General features: G+C 48.1%; 3 protein-coding genes and 1 non-coding gene across 4 annotated transcripts in view; 1 reads left to right on the top strand and 3 right to left on the bottom strand.

Moving 5' to 3' along the window:
- Nucleotides 1-2,918: 2,918 nt before the first annotated feature.
- Nucleotides 2,919-6,833, bottom strand: PHB2 (prohibitin 2). Its single transcript, XM_012760410.2, has 8 exons — nt 6,521-6,833; nt 6,279-6,363; nt 5,933-6,012; nt 4,859-5,043; nt 4,192-4,321; nt 3,993-4,096; nt 3,488-3,565; nt 2,919-3,121 (listed from the first exon to the last, which is right to left on the bottom strand). The coding sequence occupies exons 1-8, from the start codon at nt 6,645-6,647 to the stop codon at nt 3,041-3,043; spliced, it is 870 nt and encodes a 289-aa protein (XP_012615864.2). The 5' UTR covers nt 6,648-6,833; the 3' UTR covers nt 2,919-3,040.
- Nucleotides 3,656-3,923, bottom strand: LOC142873656 (small nucleolar RNA U89). The gene has a single exon (XR_012921638.1). It is a non-coding gene; the product is annotated as a small nucleolar RNA U89 (small nucleolar RNA).
- Nucleotides 6,834-6,924: 91 nt separating the features above from the next.
- On the top strand, nt 6,925-13,771 carry EMG1 (EMG1 N1-specific pseudouridine methyltransferase). The gene is made up of 6 exons (XM_076007711.1): nt 6,925-7,195; nt 12,137-12,238; nt 12,333-12,474; nt 12,872-12,930; nt 13,010-13,159; nt 13,499-13,771. Exons 1-6 carry the CDS (start codon nt 7,028-7,030, stop codon nt 13,610-13,612), a joined length of 735 nt encoding a protein of 244 aa, XP_075863826.1. The 5' UTR covers nt 6,925-7,027; the 3' UTR covers nt 13,613-13,771.
- A 234-nt stretch (nt 13,772-14,005) lies between these two features.
- LPCAT3 (lysophosphatidylcholine acyltransferase 3) overlaps nt 14,006-20,534 on the bottom strand; it is a 34,241-nt gene continuing 27,712 nt past the window's right edge. Inside the window, exons 2-13 of the mRNA XM_012760409.3 lie at nt 20,067-20,174; nt 19,450-19,556; nt 18,785-18,878; nt 18,597-18,634; nt 17,998-18,176; nt 17,118-17,226; nt 16,252-16,338; nt 15,985-16,148; nt 15,086-15,233; nt 14,851-15,009; nt 14,613-14,741; nt 14,006-14,406 (exon numbers count right to left, since the gene is read on the bottom strand). Of these exons, the coding sequence (XP_012615863.1) occupies nt 14,625-14,741; nt 14,851-15,009; nt 15,086-15,233; nt 15,985-16,148; nt 16,252-16,338; nt 17,118-17,226; nt 17,998-18,176; nt 18,597-18,634; nt 18,785-18,878; nt 19,450-19,556; nt 20,067-20,174 (1,310 nt within the window). The 3' untranslated portion in view covers nt 14,006-14,406; nt 14,613-14,624. The remainder of the gene's footprint in view (nt 14,407-14,612; nt 14,742-14,850; nt 15,010-15,085; nt 15,234-15,984; nt 16,149-16,251; nt 16,339-17,117; nt 17,227-17,997; nt 18,177-18,596; nt 18,635-18,784; nt 18,879-19,449; nt 19,557-20,066; nt 20,175-20,534) is intronic.

Below are 20,534 nucleotides of genomic sequence, written 5' to 3'. Positions count from 1 at the left end.
ATGCCCCTTCCTCTCCTCGGCACTCAGTCTCTGGAGGGCAGGTGGGCCCGGTGACAGGTAAAGGCCACCAGGTGTGGGTTTCTGGGGCTGAGCTGGGACTGCAGAGGGGGATGTGGGCTGGTGAGTTGGTGTGTTGGGGGGACAGGCTATGGGGGTGTCGGGAGAAGGGCCTCAGAGGCTGACAGCAGACGAGTGATAGTGAGGGGCTGCTGAACTCCTGCCTAGGCCTCAGCAATCCATCAGCACTCAGGGTGGGGCTGGTGGCAGGCCTGCTGGGCTCACCCGGAAGTGTCCCCAGGGGCGCGGGTGGTGGGGGGATGGGAGCCAGCTTCTCCGCAGGGAGCCTGGGCCTGGCCCCCCTGACCTGAGGTGGGCAGGCTGGGTGGGGGCCCTCGTCTTACCCAGCAGTGTTTGGGTGCTGGTCGGGAGTCTCTAATACTGCCGGGTAATGATGGAGGCCCCTGTCCTGTGTCAGCGACATCCATCGCCTCAGGGCCCTGGCCCTTAGCTGGCTGCACCCCCCTACCTACCTCCCCATACAGCCTGGGAGCCTAGGCCTGCACGGGAGGTGGCTCTCACTGGCCGGATGCCACTGAAGAGACACAATGGCCCCAGCCTCTCCTCCCACCCGTATGATTTGTCATCTGGCGGTCCAGAACCTACAGCTGACCTTGAGCTTGGGATATGCTTGTACCCTCAAGAGACATCTGGCCTGTGGCCAGGGTCCCTGTAGCAACTGGTCAGCTCTGGCTCGGAGTTCCTTGTTGGCCGGCTCTGGGTCCATCTTCCAGTACAGTGTTGGATGGTCTAATTGTGAAGCTCCTAACACTGTCTGGTAAAGATGGCCCCCGGGTTGGTTCCCTCAGCAGTGACCTTCAGTGAGCCCTGAAGACCATGGAGGCCTCCTGACCAGCAACCTCTGACCTTCACCCCTTTGGATGGGGGAGAATCACTAGGAAGAGGGGAACAATGGGAAGGAGACAAAATGGCTGCCTCCAGAGTCGCAGCAAGATTTGGAAACATGCTTGGTTCCCCCGGGACCTCCATTGTCTCCCCACTTGGGGACGTGCAAGAAATAAAGTGTGAAGAGGAATGTGTGGAGGACTGATCCAGGTCACTGGACCTATCTTTTGTCTGTCGATCTCATCTTAGGCTCCCAGCAACTCAGGATTGGGGCTGCCACACCTGCTGCTTCTTCTCACTTTCCTGTCCTGACATCTGCAGGGCAGGAAAAAATCAGTCTTCCTTCTTCAAAAATTGAAGAAGCTGAAGATTAACCTGAGCCCATTAAGAGTCATCTGCCCCCCTACCATGTGTTTCTTAGTTCCTGCACACACTTTGCCCCCAGTGTTTTCTCTTATGGTTCCAAATCTTGTTTCCCCAGAGGGACAGAAATGGGCTGTGGTGGGACTTGGGTATAAACAGTGGCTTCATTTTTCTGGTGCTTGAGATTCCAGAAAGCTGTCTTAGGAAGGACATGAGATGCTTATCTGTGGACGGAAAACAGGCACCTGTTCTGTCAGGGGCCCCAGAGCCGTGGGAGTGAAAAGCCCTGTCCTCCCACCTGGTGACTAAGAAATGGAAAGTTTGGGCAATAAAACCCACTGGGCTTCTGTTCACAGAAGGCCCTCAACAGGCACACATGGTCTCCTCTAGAGCTACACGTAGCCCTGTCACCAAGGAAGCAGCTCCTGTTGGGGTCATCAGATTTTTCTTCTGGCTCAGCAAAGCCACAGCTGCTCTAGCCTTTAAAAAGATGTTGGCAAATCAGTGGGTGATGTGGTAGAGACGGAGGGTGGGGTGAATAGCACAGCTAGGCCTTGGGACTGGAGGTTAGGGCTTAGGACACATTTAGAACCCAGGCCTGCTCTCCCTTAGCCGCCTGCCCAGGTTCCCTGCGCCCCCTGCTGGCAGATACAAAGACAGACCCGGGGGAGCGCGCATGTGACCATGCATGCGCATGCGTGCCTCTGCGAACCAGCCACACGCACCTGAAGCCTTGACTTCAGTAATAAAAATTTATTGAGAATTCCTGGGTTGGTGGTTATCTCCTCCCAACCTTGAGGGAGGGAACAACGCTAGGAAATCACTGAGAAATAACACACTGTCCCAAGACCGCTGGCCAACACGAAGGGGGAAAGTCATTCCCCAGAAAAAGGGCTGGTCTTCAGTCTTCCTTAATCCAAGAGGGGGAGTGAGGCCTGTGCGGGTGCAGGGGACCATCACATGATACTGGGGGTGGGTGGGAGTATGCTGGATCCTTAGGCTGGCTCCTCAAAAACTGGAGAAGATCCACTTGCTCTCTGGGGGTGGAGTTCCTGGTTCCCAGGCTCATTTCTTACCCTTGATGAGGCTGTCACTGTGGAAAAAAGGGACAGATGATATTGTTAGGGGTCATAAACTGTGAGAGCACTCCAGGCCTTCCCCTCCTCCCGATTGTGGGGAGGTGAGAAAGGTGAGGTGGGTTACCCAGAGAGGTGGCCTGCAGGACCCCATAGAAACAAAGATGTAGTGACAACTTACCTTCCTCTGTGGTCCCAGATGGCCAGATGAACAGGAAATAGAAAAGAAATGCACATGTGAATTGACAGCTTCAGGCCCCACCCAGCTCTGCCCCCTCCTTTGCTCCCAAGAGAAAAAGACAAACAGGGCTGGCAGCCAGGAACTTCAGGAACTCCTAAAAGGAGGACTCGTCTCATGGCCCCTCTATTTCTCATTTTCTCCTTTCCTAACACCTTTCAATGCACCAGAATGGCAGTTTGAAGGCTCTTAAGAAAACTGATTATCATCTTTCATCATTTTTTAGTTAGACAAAAACTTTACAATTAAACTACTTTTTACATGAATAATCCTATTTGATCTCTTAAAATTGATCCAATGAGACGCAAGATAGGAATTGTCAAGTACCTCCTTTTCTAACTTTGGTTCAGAAAAATAGTCTTTCAAGGGTCACACGAGTAGATGTTACAGACTCCAGAGCCTAAGTGACCACATGTAAGCCCCATGTTCTTTGTGACATCCCACTGTGCAGTCACATCTCTCACCGGGTGAAACTTTCATCCTGCAGGTTCAGCACAAGGTTGTCAGCAGTGAGATAGATTCGGTTCTGTGATGTGGCAATCTATGGGGCAGGAAATAAGACAGATGCCTGCAGTAAGCAAAGACCTGGATCCCTACTCTCGGAATTCAACAGCCACTTCATGAAACGCATGTAGATTAGGACCAGGGATACTGTGATGAATAAGACATGGTTTCTGCTCTCACTCACAGATCCAGAGCAGTGGTGTCTTAGTACCATAACAGAGCCATGAACAAAAGGTCGGGGGAGCCCAGAGGAACTGTTCTCCAAAAGGGGAAGAGTGTCAGAGAGGACAGTGTGAGTAGAAACCAGAACAAGACTCTAATTCCCTCACTTCCATGTGTGTTAAATGAAAACACTTTTGGTCTCAAGGCAGCCCTGGGACAGATGCTGAGCTCTCACACTAACCGTCTTGGAGATGTTCTGGGCTGCCCGGATCTTTCGCAGTTTGATGTAGCCAGGGTTCTTGCTCAGTGCTTCTCCAAGGTGAGCAGGGGAGGGTTAAGGGTTCACACAAGGGCAGGTCTCATCCTGGCTCCATTCTCAGCACTCCCTTGCTCTAGCCCTCCTCTGGGCTGTCAGATCCAAGGTTGCGCTCAGATAGCTCGTGCCCAGCCCTACCCTGGGCCCCACCTGTGGGCCTTCCTGCAGGCTGCTGTCAGGAACTCTGGGCAGCAGCACAAATAGAGGCAAGGCCAGTAGTGCTGTTGATCTGGCCTTACAGTGGGGAGCCAGCCTCGGGTACCCCCACTAAGACTTCAGATCCCGTCTATATCCACCCCTGCAACAAGGAGCCAAGGGCCAGACAGCACGGAGTCGCATTCGCCTTAGTCTCATCAGCCGGCCCACGAGGGAGGATGGGAAAGCAGGAAGCTCTAGGGGCTGGGCCGAGATCGCTCTAGCAGAAGGATATCATCTTGGCGGCCTCAGCCTCACCCTCAGCCTGCACAATCTTCTGCCGCTGTTCCTGCTTTGCTTTTTCCACCAAGAACTGGGCCCGCTGGGCCTCCTGCTGGGCTGTGGTGAGAGAGAGGCAGGGGGTCTCAGATGTAAGGTGTCTTCTTCCTCCTGCATGGCAGCTTCTGCCATGCCCTACTCATTTTGTGACTCACCCACTTGTTTGGCTTCTACAGCAGCTGTGTACTCTCGGCTAAAGCTCAGCTCTGTGATGGCTACATCATCCAGGATGAGGCTGAAGTCCTTGGCCCTCTCTGTCAGCTCCCGTCGGATCAATAGGGATACCTGGGGGCAGGGGTGAGGAGAGGTGGCTTGAGGGGACTGGAGAACTGAAAGGATATGTTGCCATGACCATCTGAATACCAGATCCCTTGAGAATGGCAGAAAATTCTCTATCCCCTTCTTAGCTCCTCACTATAACATCTGAGTTGGAAAGACTTGGTTCAATCTTTTCATCTGATTGATGAGACAGCCTTAGAGAGGTGATGTGATCGCCTGAGGTCACACTGACTTCCTAATCCTCCACTCCCTCTAATACAATGTGCATCTCCTTAGCTTCCTGTCAGGCAAACTTTTAACATCAGCTTCTTTGCTGAAAGAGGAGCAGGAAAAGTCAAGACTTTGTATTTTCTCCTATGCTTCCTAACACTGGCGGCTATGGAGTTCTAATGTTGGCTCTCTTATTTCTCACAGTGGTAATTAGTATAGCTTTTAAGTGAAAATAAACCCAGAATGACAACCCTTTTCTAATAAGCTGCCTTTGCTAACAGAGGGCCTAGGAGGGAAATGCTGACATCATGCAAATGGTGATGGGAGTCAAACCTGGGCCCGCTGGGTGATCAGCTGTGAGGCATTAAACTTGGCCACCACACTCTTGAGCACCTCGTTGACGATGGATGGTAACACTCGTTCCTCGTAGTCTAGCCCTAGGCGCTGGTACATGCTAGGAAGCTCCTGGGCATTGGGTCGAGACAGCACTCGCAGGGAGATGTTCACCATCTGTAGGTCTGAGAGTAAGGTCAGCACTGGCTGGTTAAGGCCAAACCCCTTCCCCAAGTATTTTCTCCTTCATGTGGTTCCCGTGGAGGGGAGAGATTAAATAGGTTGACAAGAAGCTGTGACACAGCACAGGTGAAATACATCCACATCCACTGTGAAGCCTCCTTTACCCACAACCCCTCCACTAGGAGGGCTGACTGCTTTTTCCCACAGTACACCGTGCAACTTCTACTGAAGACTCCATAGTGCTGTGCGGTGACCATCTATCTCCTACAAGGACTTGAGAACAAGGCTTGTGTTTTATTTTTATGAATCTTTTATTCTCAGGGCCCATGGTTTAGTGAATGAATACGTAGTGACTTGCACTAAAAACAGCACAAATAAGTACATTACAGGTTACAAATGAGCTACTTTCCTCAGTGTGTATGGGGATGGGGACGAGGAGGGGGTCTGGGAATCTCAAGGCATGGCTTCATGGTCTAGAAGTAGGAAACAGGCGAACTTGTCAAGAGTGGGGTCTAACTCCTCCAGAACAGTGTGTACTTGTGGATACAACTGCAGATGTACTTTATAAGTCAAGCAGTTAGAAGAAAAAAAGGCTTTAAAACAAGGATTTGATCCAGGCAGTGAATAAGACAAAGGACAGATAATGTTCACTGAGTATACGTTAGGAGAGAGGGATAGCAGGGTAATAAAAACACACAAACACATACTGTGTCCAGAATGTACTGCTTTAACCCCAGGAGGCAAGTACTTTGTTATAGTTCTTGCTTGCAGAGTGGAAACCAAGGCCTAAGAGACCTGACACTACCACCTTTCCCTAGGGTCTCCTGCCGAATTCCCTTGTTAATTTTAGGTATCCCACCTGCCATGGGACTACTGAGTGCCCAGACCTACCTTTGGAGCCCGTGGGGGAGGAGATTTTTCGAGGTCTGGCCCGAATGTCATAGATAATAGGGTACTGGAACCAGGGGATCCTGAGGGGGAGAGGACAGGAATAGGTATCAGGAAACTGCAGTTTCACTTGCTTTGCCTCAACACTGTTTTTTGGCCTGTTTCTCCCCATACTGAGCATGGACAAAGAGAGATTTTCTTATGTGTTGCAGGAGTCTGGGGCAGCACCCACTGTCCTGGGAGCACGGGTTGGGGGGAGGAAGAGTAGCTCTGAATCCTATTTGAAGTCCGACTACAGCCTTGGTGGGGTGGCGTCAAGGGTGAAGGGTCAGGGTCAGTCGGCCATTACCTGAAGTGAAGGCCCTCGGCCAGGATGGTGTCCTGCTGCACGCCACCGATCCGATTAAAGAAGATGGCTCTCTGCCCGCCTTCCACTGTGGGGAGAGGGGTGGGAATCAGACCACGCTGCTGCACAAAGCGCTAGGCTCGGGCGGGGCGAGGGGCTAGGTCAGTGTGAGGACCTGGAAAGACAGGGCAGGGAGTCTGGGGAGGGGCAGGAAGGGTACCACGAACGGGGGGAGGTTTTCTCACCGGTGAACACGGATTCGCGGACACCGTAGGCCACGGCGCCAGCCCCCAGCAGCAGCTTCAGCGCCGTGCCCATGCCCCGGGGCCCGGCGGGCAGCCGCCCCGCTAAGTCCTTCAAGTTCTGGGCCATGTCTGATCCTGAGGCCGGCGGCACCAGAGATCAGAAAAAGGTGCCGGCCCGCCTCTACCCTACTCCAGTTTTGGGATCGCACCCTTCACACGAGGGTTCGGGCCAGTAATGCTGGCTGGAGAAAGGGCACCGGAAGTGCGCTCCCTTCAAAGTCCTCCCCCTTTTCCACCGCCGACCTGAACTTCGCGCACAGGAATCGCGCATCCGGAAGTCCCGTCCCTTTCTGGAGCCCTGCCCTCCCAGGGAAGGTAGCGCAACAACAAGCCATCGCTATTTCCAAGCGCCCACTTTCAAAATGGCAGCCGGAAGGAAGTTTGCCATTAGGACAGCGCGAGGTTCTAAGTTAAAGGCATTAGCGCAATTTCCGGTCCGGTTGCAAGATGGCCGCGCCCAGAGGTGGATTCCAACCTCGTGAGCGGAGCGGTGGGGAGCAGGAACAGGACTGGGATGCTGCGGCGCCCAAGAGGCCCCGACTCGGGGCAGGAAGCAAGATCGGTGGCCGTAGGCTCATTGTGGTGCTGGAAGGGGCCAGTCTGGAGACAGTCAAGGTAGTTTCGGACAGGAAGTAGAGATCTGGTAGATCAATAGGATGGGACTGTGTGGGATGAGGGCGAGGGGCTCAAGAGAAAGTAGAGGTGTGAAACATGGTTTTGGAGGAAGGGTAGCCTAATTGGCTGTCTCTTGGTTTGATATTCTAGGTTGGCAGTACTCATTTTCTTTCGCCTTTCTTGAATCCTATTGTAGCCCTCACCACCTTGAGTCCGGTGATACAAAGTCATGTAGGGCAGGGGAGTTTCGTACATTGCGTCATTCTACATCCCAGTTACTAGGCAAACAAAACGAGAAAGGTAGTAGCTGTAGCCTAGTCTGCCCACTCTTATTTCGTAAAGGTCTTAATGTTTCAGTTCATTAAGGGGTGTCCACTGTCACCTCTCTATACTATCCACCTCGATACTATCTCCAGATTATCATTTAATACTTTTACATCTTCTTTTTTTACTTAATCATTTGTCTCTTTTCCCCAGTGTAATAGAACCAGCAAATTATCTTAAAACCCTGTGGAATGTTCTTATTCCCTCTTTGTTTCTTCTGCTTTTTGGAGCTAAACCTATTCATTGAGTACGCTCAGAAGAAATAGCATTGGTTTAGAAGTCAGGCTTGGATTTTAATCTTGGTTCCTTTCTTCCGTTCCAGACACTGGGTCTCACTGTGTAATCCTGGCTAGAGGCCACTGTCATTGCCACAGGTCACTGCAGCCTCAAATTCCTGGCCTCAAGCAATCCTCTTGCCTTGGCCTTCTGAGTTGCTGGTATTACAGGTGTGAGCCACTGTGCCCAGCTTAGTCTTGGTTCTTACACTTATTTTAAGTGGGTGATAATGAGAAAACAAGTTTGTTCTCTATTTGTAAATGGGGATAATACCTTAACTGTGAACCACACAGGAGGACTGTAATGAAAATCCTTTAAAAGTAGTACATTTTCATTAACAATCTAAGGTGAGATTTTTTTTTTCATCTGCTCTTCCTCAACCACTGTGGCACGTAATTAAGGTTGCAGTCTAGAAAACCTGTTATTTAAATGATCAGTTAATCAGGTTTTCTCTTCATTTCTTCTGTAATTATTTCTAACCTAATTATAGGCTTTTATATTCATTTTAAAGTAATTGCCTACTATTTTTCTAGCCTATTACCTCTGAATGTTAATTTTGACATTTGTGAAGTCAGCTATCCTATATAACTAACTTGCAAATGTGAAAAGCATGTCTTTGTCAGCAGAGCAGAATGGTTGAAAATGTATACATGCATTAGACCACTTAGGTTCAAATCCCTTCTACCTACTAGCTGTATGACCTTAGTTAGGGAAATCACTTAACCACTTAGTTCCCTCATATATTCTATGGTGATAATAATAGTACCTGCCTCACTGGGTTGTTGGAAGGATTAAATAAGTTAATCTATATGAAGCATTTAGAATAATGTCTGGCACTTAGAATCAGTTATTTGTTCTAGGTTACTTATTAAGAAGTTGAAAATTAACTTTTAATCTCCGAAATAAAATTCCCTAAGAGCATGCTCTGCAAGAATTTAGGCCAGGGCCAGACGCCGTGGCTCATGCCTGTAATCCTAGCACTTTGGAAGGCCGAGGCAGGCGGATCATTTGAGGTCAGGAGTTCAAAACCAGCCTGAGCAAGACCCCAACTGAAAGAGACCTCTACTGAAAACAGAAACAAATTAATTGGGCAACTAAAAATATATATAGAAAAAATTAGCCGGGCATGGTGGCGCATGCCTATAGTCCCAGCTACTCGGGAGGCTGAGGCAGAAGGATTGCTTGAGCCCAGGAGTTTGAGGTTGCTGTGAGCTAGGCTGACGCCATGGCATTCTAGCTGGGGCAACAGAGTGAGACTCTGTCTCCAAAAAAAAAAAAAAATTTAGGCCAAATTTGTCATCAATGGTACTTCAGTAGCTATAGAAGTATTCATAAATGGTTGAAATTTTCTTGTTTTAAGGCAAGCACAAGGTGAAATTTATTGAGGGGGAGCAAGATAGAATTATATAGCAAGAGGAAGACATAGATTTATAGAGCAAGATACATATGCTACAAATGATGACTAGACCCCTTGTCATAGTTGAAATCTTTATTGGACTATACTATTATCTTTGTCTTCCTTGTACTGGCACCTTTTGCTTCTGTCAGCATTTAATAATTATTGAGTTTTTAATCAGGCCGCTCATTCTTTAATTATTAGGTTAAATGTTACTTTGTCAGAGGAATGACTCCCTGGGTACAAATTAGGTCCTGTTGTTATAATCCTTTTTTTTTTCTTTCTAAGAGAGGTGGGGTCTCACTGTCACCCAGGCTGGAGTGCAGTGGCTTGATTATAGCTCACTGTAGCCTTGAACTCCTGAGCTTGCGTGATTCTCCTGCCTCAGCCCCCTGAGTAGCTAGTATTACATGGGTACGCCACCACGCCTAGCTAATTTTTAAAAATTTTTTGTAGAGATGAGGTCTCTTATGTTGCCCAGGCTGGTCTTGAACTCCTGGCCTCAAGTAATCTTCCTGCCTCAGCCTCTCAAATTGTTAGGATTACAGGTTTGAGCCACTATGCCCAGCCTTGGACATAATCCTTTATTGAACCATTTACTTTTCTTCCTTGTTGATTATAATTTGATTTAAGTATTCATGTATTTGTTTACTGTTTGTCTCTGTGAGAACAGAGAATAAGGTTTTTTTTTTGTTTTTTTTTTTTTTTTGAGGCAGAGTCTCGCTTGTTGCCCAGGCTAGAGTGAGTGCCGTGGCGTCAGCCTAGCTCACAGCAACCTCAAACTCCTGGGCTCAAGCAATCCTTCTGCCTCAGCCTCCCGAGTAGCTGGGACTACAGGCATGCGCCACCATGCCCGGCTAATTTTTATATATATATATATTAGTTGGCCAATTAATTTCTTTCTATTTATAGTAGAGACGGGGTCTTGCTCTTGCTCAGGCTGGTTTCGAACTCCTGACCTCGAGCAATCCGCCCGCCTCAGCCTCCCAGAGTGCTAGGATTACAGGCGTGAGCCACCGCGCCCGGCTAGAGAATAAGGTTTTTTTTTTTTTTTTTTTTTTTTTTTTTACAAATAAAGTTTTATTGGAAGAGAATAAGGTTTTAAAAATTCTTTCCTATTTATGTTCAATACCTTTTATAGTCATGACACATAGTATTCATTCTCTGATTATTCTAGTTTATGGTTTGCAAGCTTATTAATCACGACCCACAACAAAAAGGTTACATTGTGAGCCAGTATACACATTCAACTATATAAAACCAAAAGTTCATAAACAATTACTTACCATTACTATATACAAATCTGATGTTTTCTATTGTGTTTCATTAAAAGAACAAAAACCCTGGTTATATCCTACTAATGGGTTGAAACTGGGTTATTCTATTCAAAGGGTTCTTTTCCTTCTATAACTAAGGGTGTCCCATGGACTTAGCTCTCTGTCCTTTATTCTTTGTGTTTACTCTCTGACATTATTGTTATTTCAACTACAATTAATTTCAAAATCTATATACCTCTCCCCTTAGAGCCATATATCTCCAGATGTTGCTAGACATATACAAATGTTCTGGTGACACATATAAAATCATAGCTTTTCAAAACCTGTATTTATCTCTGGAAGGCTGAAGAAAGAATAAAAAAACAAACAAACAAACAAAAAAAACCCTGTATTTATACTTAACAATGTTTTCAGACTTTTTACTGACCACCCTACTGCTCTTTAGGACTCTAAATTGCAACTTGAAATTATTTTTTTTAGCTGCTACAGATGTAGTCCAGCTCTTTATATCAAACTTCTAGTACCTTTTCTGGTATACACAGAGTTGCCAGGAGAGTATTTATGAGGCATTCTCATTCTGTCCCTCTTACTCCAGAATTATTTCTGCCTGTGCTTGACACATTCTGTAGTTTACAAAGCAGTTTGATGTGTAATCACTGCCCTTCAGTATCTCATTTTCCACTTTTCTCCAAAATTCCCTTTCTCTGTGTCTTTTTTTTTTTTTGAGACAGAGTCTCGCTTTCTTGCCTAGGCTAGAGTGAGTGCCGTGGCGTCAGCCTAGCTCACAGCAACCTCAAACTCCTGGGCTCAAGTGATCCTCCTGCCTCGGCCTCCCGAGTAGCTGGGACTACAGGCATGAGCCACCATGCCCGGCTGATTTATATATATATATATATATATATATATATAGGCCAATTAATTTCTTTCTATTTTTATGGTAGAGACGGGGTCTTGCTCAGGCTGGTTTTGAACTCCTAACCTTGAGCAATCCACCCACCTCGGCCTCCCAGAGTGCTAGGATTACAGGCGTGAGCCACTGCGCCCAGCCTTCTCCCTGTCTTTTTCCTGATTCTGTTCATACCTTTGCTCATGCCCAGGGTTAAAACTGGGAGTAACCTCTTAGTTTTACTTCAAAGAGAAGTATTCCTTGGTTAAACTATCTCCTGCATCATTAGAATTTTCACACTTATTCCTGTTCAGATTGACAGCTCTTCCCTTAGTGCATGTTTGTTTTGTTATAGTGTCTATGTATGTATATTTGCTCAGTACATACATATTACTCCTGTGACAAACACAAGCATTCATCCTTACTAACCTAACTCCTGCCTGGTTCCAAAAATCTCTCATTGGCCTTGCTCGATAGCCTCAGGTTTTAAACTTAAGTCCAGGATAGATAATGTGAAATCACAGGGTGTGCCCTTCCCTCCTTTTCCCTCTAAGATTAGTTACTTGAGGGGTGCAAATATGGCCTTCTAGTAATCCCATGAAGGGCTTGCTGGGCCCCACCCCCAGAGCATCTGTTTAGTAGGTCTAGAGTGGGCCTGAGAACTTGCCTAACAAGCTTCTAGATGGTGATGCTGCTGCTGGCTTGGGAACCACATTTTGAGAACCACAGGGCTAGGTAATAGAAGCTTACATTGCTGTTTCACTGTGTTCCCTGTCCTTTAGGTAGGGAAGACATATGAGCTACTTAACTGTGACAAGCACAAGTCTATGTTGTTGAAGAATGGACGTGACCCTGGGGAAGTGAGACCAGACATAGCCCACCAGGTAACTCCAAGGACAGAGCTCTGTGTGGAAGGTAAGACGGTCGAGTGCTGCTTTTCTTCAGCCTTAACTGTGTCTTGGTTTCTGCCTTCCTCAGAGTTTACTGATGCTGATGGACAGTCCTCTGAACCGAGCTGGCTTGCTGCAGGTTTACATCCACACACAGAAGAATGTTCTGATTGAAGTGAACCCCCAGACTCGAATTCCCAGAACCTTTGACCGCTTTTGTGGCCTCATGGGTGAGAAGTGTTAGTTCACCACAAACTTGGCAATAGTGAAGAAGGGAGGAAGAGCAAAGGGAGAATTAAAGGTGGAACTTTTAAGTGAGGGGAGGGAGGAACAACATGATTGATAGCAGGACAAGCCTCTTCTCCATTCTTTCCCATGTGCATGGAAGCAGCACTATCCTGTTGCTGCAGTGGGTTTCTGGCTGGGTGTAAAAGGGAGAGAATGAACCCTTCACTGTACTGTTAGTCATATGCTTGACGACTGTGTTCGTAACATTTCAGGAGTCCATTCTGGCTATAAAAGACGTGTGGAATCCATCTTACCTGTGGGTTTTCCTGGTTAGATTACTAGGCCGAAAGAGTGTGGCCTTCACCTAGCTCTGAACTCTTTTTTTTCCCCCCCTCCTAGTTCAGCTTTTACACAAACTTAGTGTTCGAGCAGCTGATGGCCCCCAGAAGCTCTTGAAGGTGAGGTATTGAAACCCACTGGTTGAAGGTAGGGTTCTGGAGATATTTCTGGGGCTGATTTTTCTTTTCTTAAATTTAGGTAATTAAGAATCCAGTGTCAGATCACTTCCCAGTTGGATGTATGAAAATTGGCACTTCTTTCTCCATCCCAGTCATTAGCGACGTGCGAGAGTTGGTGCCCAGCAGTGATCCTGTTGTTTTCGTGGTGGGGGCTTTTGCCCATGGCAAGGTGAGGTTTGGGCTTAGCCCTTCCATTCTCCATAGAGCTGAATTCTAGTGCAGCATTCCCGGGGCTGTTAGCATGTTGTCCTCACAAGTTGGGAAACCAAGGGTATGAACAGAGCTAGAAGACAAATGCTGGTTTCACACCCTGCCCCAGGGCACATCCTTTGAGGACTGCTGCCATATTTGTAATAGTCACAGTTAGAACTTTCTTCATCCTTTGTAGAAATTTGGTATTAAATAGTACTGTTGAAATATTAGCTCAGCTGTAGGTTTCCTTCCCCTAAAGAAGGGTTGAATCTGCTACAGAGTGACAGTGTTCAGCTAACAACTTTTCTTTCCTTAGGTCACTGTGGAGTATACAGAAAAGATGGTGTCCATCAGCAACTACCCGCTTTCTGCTGCCCTTACTTGTGCAAAACTTACCACAGCCTTTGAAGAAGTGTGGGGGATTCTTTGACAGCAGTAGAGCCTTACTCTGAAACCAAAGACTGTTGACGTGGTGTCCCTTGGCCCTATTCTGAGCCGACCACTGGAAGTTGAGCTTCCTGAACTGAGACTGGAGGCTGGGGAAGCAAAGGCTGTACACTTGCTATCTGTGTCCCTATAAATACCATTCTTACAAACCGGGGTGTTTCAGGGTTCCTAAACTTAGCAGGATCTAATAGTGTGAACTGCTTGTTCTGCTTAGATTTCAGGGGCTGATGTGAGGTTACAGAGTTAACAGTTTGATTCTAGGCTTTAGCTCCAGATCTCCTAGGTTCCTGTGCTCTAAAGAAGAGACCCCTGGTTATTTCAGCCATGGCATGTGTGGAGAACTGTGTCAAAAGAAAGCAGTCAGGAATGCTAGTGGTGAAAAACTGAACAACAGAAGTGATTTTATCTGGTACAGTTCCAAGGTAGAAAAAGTGGAGCAGGCGGGCCTTGCACCCGTTCCCTCCCCCCATGGGGGGGTGGCGGTAGCGGCACTTATACAATCATCGTAAATTGGCAGAAGAAAAACACAACAGATTCCTGGCTGGAGGGGGAGAGATAAGGCAACGTGCATGGGGGAGCCCGGGAGACGTGGGCCCCTCTGCTCCTCCCACAAGAGTTTTCCCCTTTGGCCCCAATGAAGACTTGGCTGGCAGCAGAGGCACAGCTGGGAGTGCCGTCTTCCAACTCCCTGGCCTTTCTGTTCTCTGTGCTCTGGGGCAAGGGAGTGTTGTGAAAAGGGAGACAAGTAGTTTCTGCACCAGTCCTGCTGTAGGCCACCTGTAAGACAAGACATCTGGTTGGAAGGCTTGGTAGTTACTCCTAGTCCCTGGCCTGTGGCCCTTCCAGCTTCTTCCTAGTGTGCCTCAGTCAGAGTAGCCAGGCTACCTTGACATTCACCCCAGTTTCCAATACTACCTTTTCCCAGTCTGTTGCTCTATTTCCTAACCTGGTAGTTTTAGCGTAGCTGTAGGACATTTACTTACCAGAGAAATAGATTATTCTATTTTCTTTAACTTCTCTTTCCTTGGCACCATTGCTTTGTGAATATAAGGCAGTATGAATAGAAGGCTCAAGAAGAAGACGTGGCCAAGAAAATAGATGGATTTATACACCTGTGCCGGGAAAGAGAGGCCACTGAGGTAGATGTAAGGTATTGAGAATCCCTTGCTGCTCAAGGGTGCAGCAATTCTTTTCCGACCTCGCAAGCAGCCCTTCACTTACCTTAAGCCATTTATCCCATGTGAAGAGGCAGAAGGCAGTCATTGAGTAACCCATAAAGAGCCAGTGGATGGTCTGTTGCACCAAATAGAAGAAAGGTCGTAGGACCCTAATGGAGGCCAAGTTGCTCAGGGCTGGGCTCTCTCGTATTAGCTTGGCAGCCTGGGGAGGAAGGAAGGAGAGAGGTCACCAGTGTCCTGTCTCTCATTCCCCTTTCATCCACACCCTTGAGGCCTACCTGTCTTTCCACGATAACAATGAGGAATTCCATTTGGAAGCAGACCAGGTATCCTGAGTGCAGGCCGTGCCAGATGGCCAGGAATAGCAATGAGAGACCCTGGGATAATTCTTTATTTCCAAGGAACTTGAGTCGTTTGTAGAAGTAACTAGAGAAAAGGGTAAGGATGAGCCTCAGATGGACTAGTGTCTGGGGCCCACCATGCCACCGTCTTGTGTGGTTCTCATGTCCTGAGGAATGGATGGTAGCTGGCTTCTACCTGTAGCCCCGGGGGCATGGGAGGCAGCACTAATTGATTAGTTTTAGAGATGGAAGGCAGTCTTGGTTTAGGGACAGAAGACCATGGCCAAGCCACTTGGTTCAGCAGGTAATGACCGAGTGCCTACTAAATGCCTGACGCTGAAGGTCAGGTGGTGAACAGGGCAGACTGTTTCCTACTTGTGCTATTTACGATCTAAAGGTGGGCAAAAGTAAGTAAACGAAGATGTTTATAAATAGGGCAATGGAGGACATAAAACCAGTGGCAAAACTGGGATTAACACCTAAGACTCAAAGCACTTTTTTATTTTTTTGAGATGGGTTTCCCCATGTTGCCACGCTGGCCTTGAACTCCTAGGCTCACACCATCCTCCCACTTCAGCCTCCTGAGTAGCTGGGACTCCAGGTGTGTGCATCCATGCCCAGCATCAAGGCACTTTTATATTTTGCTTTTGTTTTCCTAATTTGACAGGAATAGTTTTTTGGGGTGGGGGTGGGGACAAAGCTCTGTATGTGAGAGTGACTGCAGGTTCTACCCATGTGGGAAAGATTGATGGAGGTGACACGATACATCCCTGCCTGCCTCATCTGGGGAAAGCAGTGGAAGGTCCAGGGTCCAGGCCTCCCCTCCAGTGGCTTACCGGGCCACCCAGGCATTGGTGTTGATGTTGAAAGAGGCGATGGTGCCGGTGAATCGGGGGGTTGTTTCAAAGAGCCACACCTTCATGTTGGCACAGGCATCCCACTTTGCTTTGCCCCCTTCAAAGCCATTGAAGCCCAGCCCAGTCAAAATGCATACTCCTTCCTGACGGAGAGAACAGCTCATTAGGGCTCCCACCGCCACCCTCCCCCGCCACGGGTACCTAAGGTGTGTCTCAGTAGGACTCTGTTTCATCTCTTCTACTTACTGTAACTAGCCAACAGGTGACGTATTTGTACAGCACAAACTTGCCCCAGACCAGCATGTACATGCAGCGGAACCAGAAAGCGCGGTTCTTGAGAGAAGAAAGAACACACGTGCGTTAGGGACGTGGCGCAGGCAAGGCAGTTTGTCTCAGCACTTCACACGTGTGGCCAGCTACTTTGTCCCTCTAAGTCCTGCTGCCAGATGTCCCCTGACAGTCTGGCCTGACTGCCTTCACAGAGGCTGGGGGAATAAGCAGGCGGCCCAGTGAACACCTGTTACCGCCTTTTCCTGGGAGAGTCCCAGGGACAGCACTGTCCTTAACTCTTCTATCATTGACCTCTACTCCCAAAGCACCGAGCATTTGAAAGGCTATGTAGCGGGACTTGGCATATCCATGTTTAATGTTAATTTAAGCAGAGGAACCTACCCAGGATGGTTACGGAACTGTTTCAAGCCTTTCAGCTGGGCTGGAGCAAAGGCCAGCACTTCCCCTTCCCTTGGTTTCTGAATTACCTAGAAGCACCAAATCTACCAGTCAAGAGAAGAAAACAAGCTGGAGAATGGGAAGCTGCTGCGCTCTGAGGACTATCTGGATGTAATAAGCAAGCTAAGAGCTGCTCCTGGGGAAGGCAAGGGGTGCTAAAAGTGCACCTGGCACAGCCCTGTGCCCACGAAGGTCGTTCAGTGCTGGCTGATGAGCGTGGCCCGGCCCGGCTGGCATTGACACCAACTCTCACAGATCTAGAGCAAAACCAACACGCATTTGTAGGTGGCATTACCTACTTCTCTGCTATCTACAGGGATCCTTGCCTGTGCGTTTTCTAGCTCTGGTGCAGTCAGACTTCGGCTGCATTAGTAACCACTCACTTCATAGTCTTCAGTGAGGAGATAGTCTTCTGTGATGTGGGGGCTGAGCAGAGTGTAGCCCACCAGGTAGACAAGGCCCAGACTCAGGCGCTTGAGAGCAGGTAGGGTGCTGGAGAAAGGAAGAAGTGGAGTCACAGAGGGCAGAATCCATTCCCGTCACCCTCTGACCTTCAGCTACGGAGGAGTGTTTCGGGGCGTGGTTATCCACCTGGAATGGGACGAGGAGCTCTGCTGGCCAAAGTCTACATGGGCCAGGGGAAGACTTCTCCATGTCTATGTGGAATGGGGCCTGCAAGCCCCTGAGAGCTGTGGGAAGGTCGGGACAGGGAGGGAGCTTGTGGATGAGTCTCGTGGTGTTCACCCCACAGGGCTGCTGCTGATTTTGAGGTGTCACCAGGTTCTCAGTCTCCAAAAGGAACTGAAAACCCACTGGAGATAACTAATGTGAATCTGCTTGCTACCTTCGTTGAATTGATGTTGAGACACAGCTGGACAAGTTCACAGTGAAGGAATTCTTTTGGCAACTTTTAAATTTTCTATTGATATATATTTTTATATATTTAACAAAAAGAATTTTTTTAAGTGAGATAAAGGGCTTTAAAGGCAGGGATGTGACTGTTTCAGGCACAAAAGTGCATTTTTATGTTTGTGCTACAGGGTCAGAATGGCTGGCTGGAAGTAACTCAAGCTGTGCAGGGCCCACTCCCAGCAGTGAGCAAGTAGAGTGCCCGTCACAACAGTCCAGGGCCCGTGTGACACAGGTCTCTGTGCAAGGACCATGCTGGAGAATGCAGCCAGGGCTGGCCTTCAGAAAAGTCACTTCAGGGTGACTACTGGGTGAGACACCTACACAGAGGTCTTGACCAAGAGGGGCAATTACCTGTTTGGTATTTTTCCTGGTATGTCAGTCAGCTCTCCCTGCACCAGCTTCATGTAGTGGTTCATTGAGAACTGGGGCCCTACCAAGAAGGCCCCATAGAAGTAGGAGAAACCAGCAACTTCCAGCAGGGAAGGGACACCCCGTATGGCATATTTCTGTTGCTCAGAGGACAAGGAATTCTATGCCAAGAAGAGAATGAATGGTTTAGGATGGCCTCGAATCTCCCCCCAGGAGCCAGTTTGAGTGTTCCCCACCCTTGGGCCCCACTGACTGGGGTTCTTAAAATAGCCTTTTCTTTGGGGGATGAAAAATAGTTGTTTCTTGTGGAAATGAGTCTGTGTGGGGTTAGCTTAATAATAGCTGGCTGTTACTGCTTTAGCAAATGCCTCGCTGGCATTGATCTCTGGACTTTGTGTAAGAGCTGGATCTTGGGCTAATTAGGTTTGTTGATCCTTGCTCAGTACTGTCTGAAACGGAGATCACAGAGGCTGGGGAATGAGGCTCTGCCCTGATATTTGGGTCCAGTCTTTTGGTAACAACAGCCTTTTCCTTCCCTCTGGTTAAATCCTTAAACTCTCTGCAGAGGAATAGGTACTTACCTGAACTTTCCCTCCGTCAAAGTAGTCAACAGCCAAACCTGAGCAGAGAGAGAAGGGGTGGGTAGAGTGGAGGGAGTGGAACACTGAGCACGTGGCCCATGGACCAAATGCAGCCAGGAGTGTATGAGGTTTGTGACAGGCAGGGAGGGGCCTAGATGAAAAGGAGGAAGGCAGTGACCACCACTCACCAATCAGCTTCAAAGTCAGAACACAATGTGGCATTGTCCACTTGATATCGTAGTTGCCGGTGGCTGTGTAATAATATCCAGCAAGAAGGTAGGCCTAGGAGAGGGGAAGGTATTTATTTTACCCTCTATTCTGCCATTTATTTTCTCCCTGCTCTGAAATCCAATGTATTCTTTCATTTTCCCTTTCTCCTGGTTCCATCATTAAAGGCCTTAAGAAATTCCTACAAATGGGGATGCTGAACCTCTAATAGGAAGAGAGTTGCTCAAGGCTTCTCACTCAGCTAAACAGATGAGAATTTAGATGCTTAGTTTCTTTGGCTCATTCTAAGTTGGTTTTCTGCCTTGCCTCTAAGTGACACCCCTCATGGACAGCTGGGCTAATCCTGGTGAGACTCAAAGGGCTTAATGGCACAGTCTTGTGCAAAAGATCAGCTGGCACCCCTTCCTTGAGGCAGGTCAGGAGTTACTGTTAGAATCTGCAGATGAAACACCTGGGGCCTGTGATGAGTGACCTGTCCAGAGTCACGCTGAGAAATGCTGGGAGAAGGGGTGGAAGTGAGGTCTCCTAGTTCACTGCTTTTTCTCCACCACAGGCCCCCGCCTGCCCCGTCCCCTTCTGAACTGCTGTCAGCTGCAACCTGAGCTGCCAAGGGAAAGACGTTTACCATCTGGAAGCAAAAGGTGGTGAGGACGGCAGTGACGGTGCGGCCCATTAGTCGCAGGATGAGGAACTGAAGCACGACACATAGCAGGGAGTGGTAGAGCTGGGTTCCTGGATGCGGAGGAGAGCAGAATTGAGCCTGGTTTTTCACACTCCCACCCTTGCTGAGACTTCCAACCATAAAAAGAATATATAAAGAAAATACTTTGGTATTAGGATCTTTTTTCAGAATAACCTCATGTTTTGGAGGAAGGGATGGAAATTAATTGTACAAACATTAGGGATTCTTAGGGTGTTACTGTATTTCTGAGTGTTGGAACTGAGGCAGGATTCTGCACGGGGACTGCCTGGACTGGCTGTTCAGTTACAGCCACAGCAGAGAGGAACTGATGCTTCTCTGCTGATGGGGTCTTGCAAAGGGAACTACCCTCAAAATGTTTTTATCTGACAAAGGAATGTAAAGGAAAAGTTAAGTCGTGTTCCTATCCACACAACCCTCTCTCTGCAAGCAGAGCATTATAACTTCTCCCCCCATCAAATGCTCTCAAGGAAATTTTGTTAAAGTTTGTTCTTTTCCAGGTCCCTCTAATCACAGAGCCACTGCTAGCTTAATTTACTCACCAAAGTTAAAATAAGCAATTGAGAGGCCTGTAAAGGTATGGAACAGGTGGATGAGGTAGCTGTCCTTGTAGAAAAGGTAATGCCGATAAAACAAAGCAAAGGGATAACCTAGAGGGGAGGAAGGTAAGAAGAGGGTTACTTGTGTCTGGTGCCATCTAGTTTTATTTCTTTTGAGATGGGCTCTCACCATGTTGCCTATGCCGGTCCATTTCTTACAGCTTGTCTGCCCCCTTCTTTGCTATTCTGGGATCAAGAGTCCACTTCTTGAGCTTTCAGAGTGCCTGCCAAGAATAGTTCCTTTCCCTACTCCTAATTTACTGCAGGCCTTAGAAACCATACTTTGTTTTAAAGGTGCAAAAAACCCATATGAAACAAAGCAAGGAGTTTGGGACTTTCCTCATGGACTTAGTACACAGGCCTGGTAACCCCCATTCTGGCCACTCAACCTCCCCCCCCCCTTTTAAGACA

Source organism: Microcebus murinus, chromosome 10, assembly GCF_040939455.1.
Source record: "Microcebus murinus isolate Inina chromosome 10, M.murinus_Inina_mat1.0, whole genome shotgun sequence".
In the NCBI taxonomy this organism is placed as follows: Eukaryota; Metazoa; Chordata; class Mammalia; order Primates; family Cheirogaleidae; genus Microcebus; species Microcebus murinus.
The sequence above is the reverse complement of the archived record's forward strand: the minus strand, read 5'-3'. Positions and strand labels throughout refer to the sequence as shown.

Excerpts from the sequence above, each read along its gene's own strand:
- PHB2 (XM_012760410.2), bottom strand. The coding sequence starts at position 6,647 with ATGGCCCAGAACTTGAAGGACTTAGCGGGGCGGCTGCCCGCCGGGCCC. Across the intron at positions 4,097-4,191 it reads TGTAGAAGCCAAACAAGTGG|CCCAGCAGGAGGCCCAGCGG; the intron begins GTGAGTCACAAA and ends CTCTCACCACAG. Across the intron at positions 3,566-3,992 it reads AGGCTGAGGCCGCCAAGATG|CTTGGAGAAGCACTGAGCAA; the intron begins ATATCCTTCTGC and ends TCCCCTGCTCAC.
- EMG1 (XM_076007711.1), top strand. The coding sequence starts at position 7,028 with ATGGCCGCGCCCAGAGGTGGATTCCAACCTCGTGAGCGGAGCGGTGGG. Across the intron at positions 7,196-12,136 it reads CCAGTCTGGAGACAGTCAAG|GTAGGGAAGACATATGAGCT; the intron begins GTAGTTTCGGAC and ends CCTGTCCTTTAG. Across the intron at positions 13,160-13,498 it reads GGGCTTTTGCCCATGGCAAG|GTCACTGTGGAGTATACAGA; the intron begins GTGAGGTTTGGG and ends TTCTTTCCTTAG.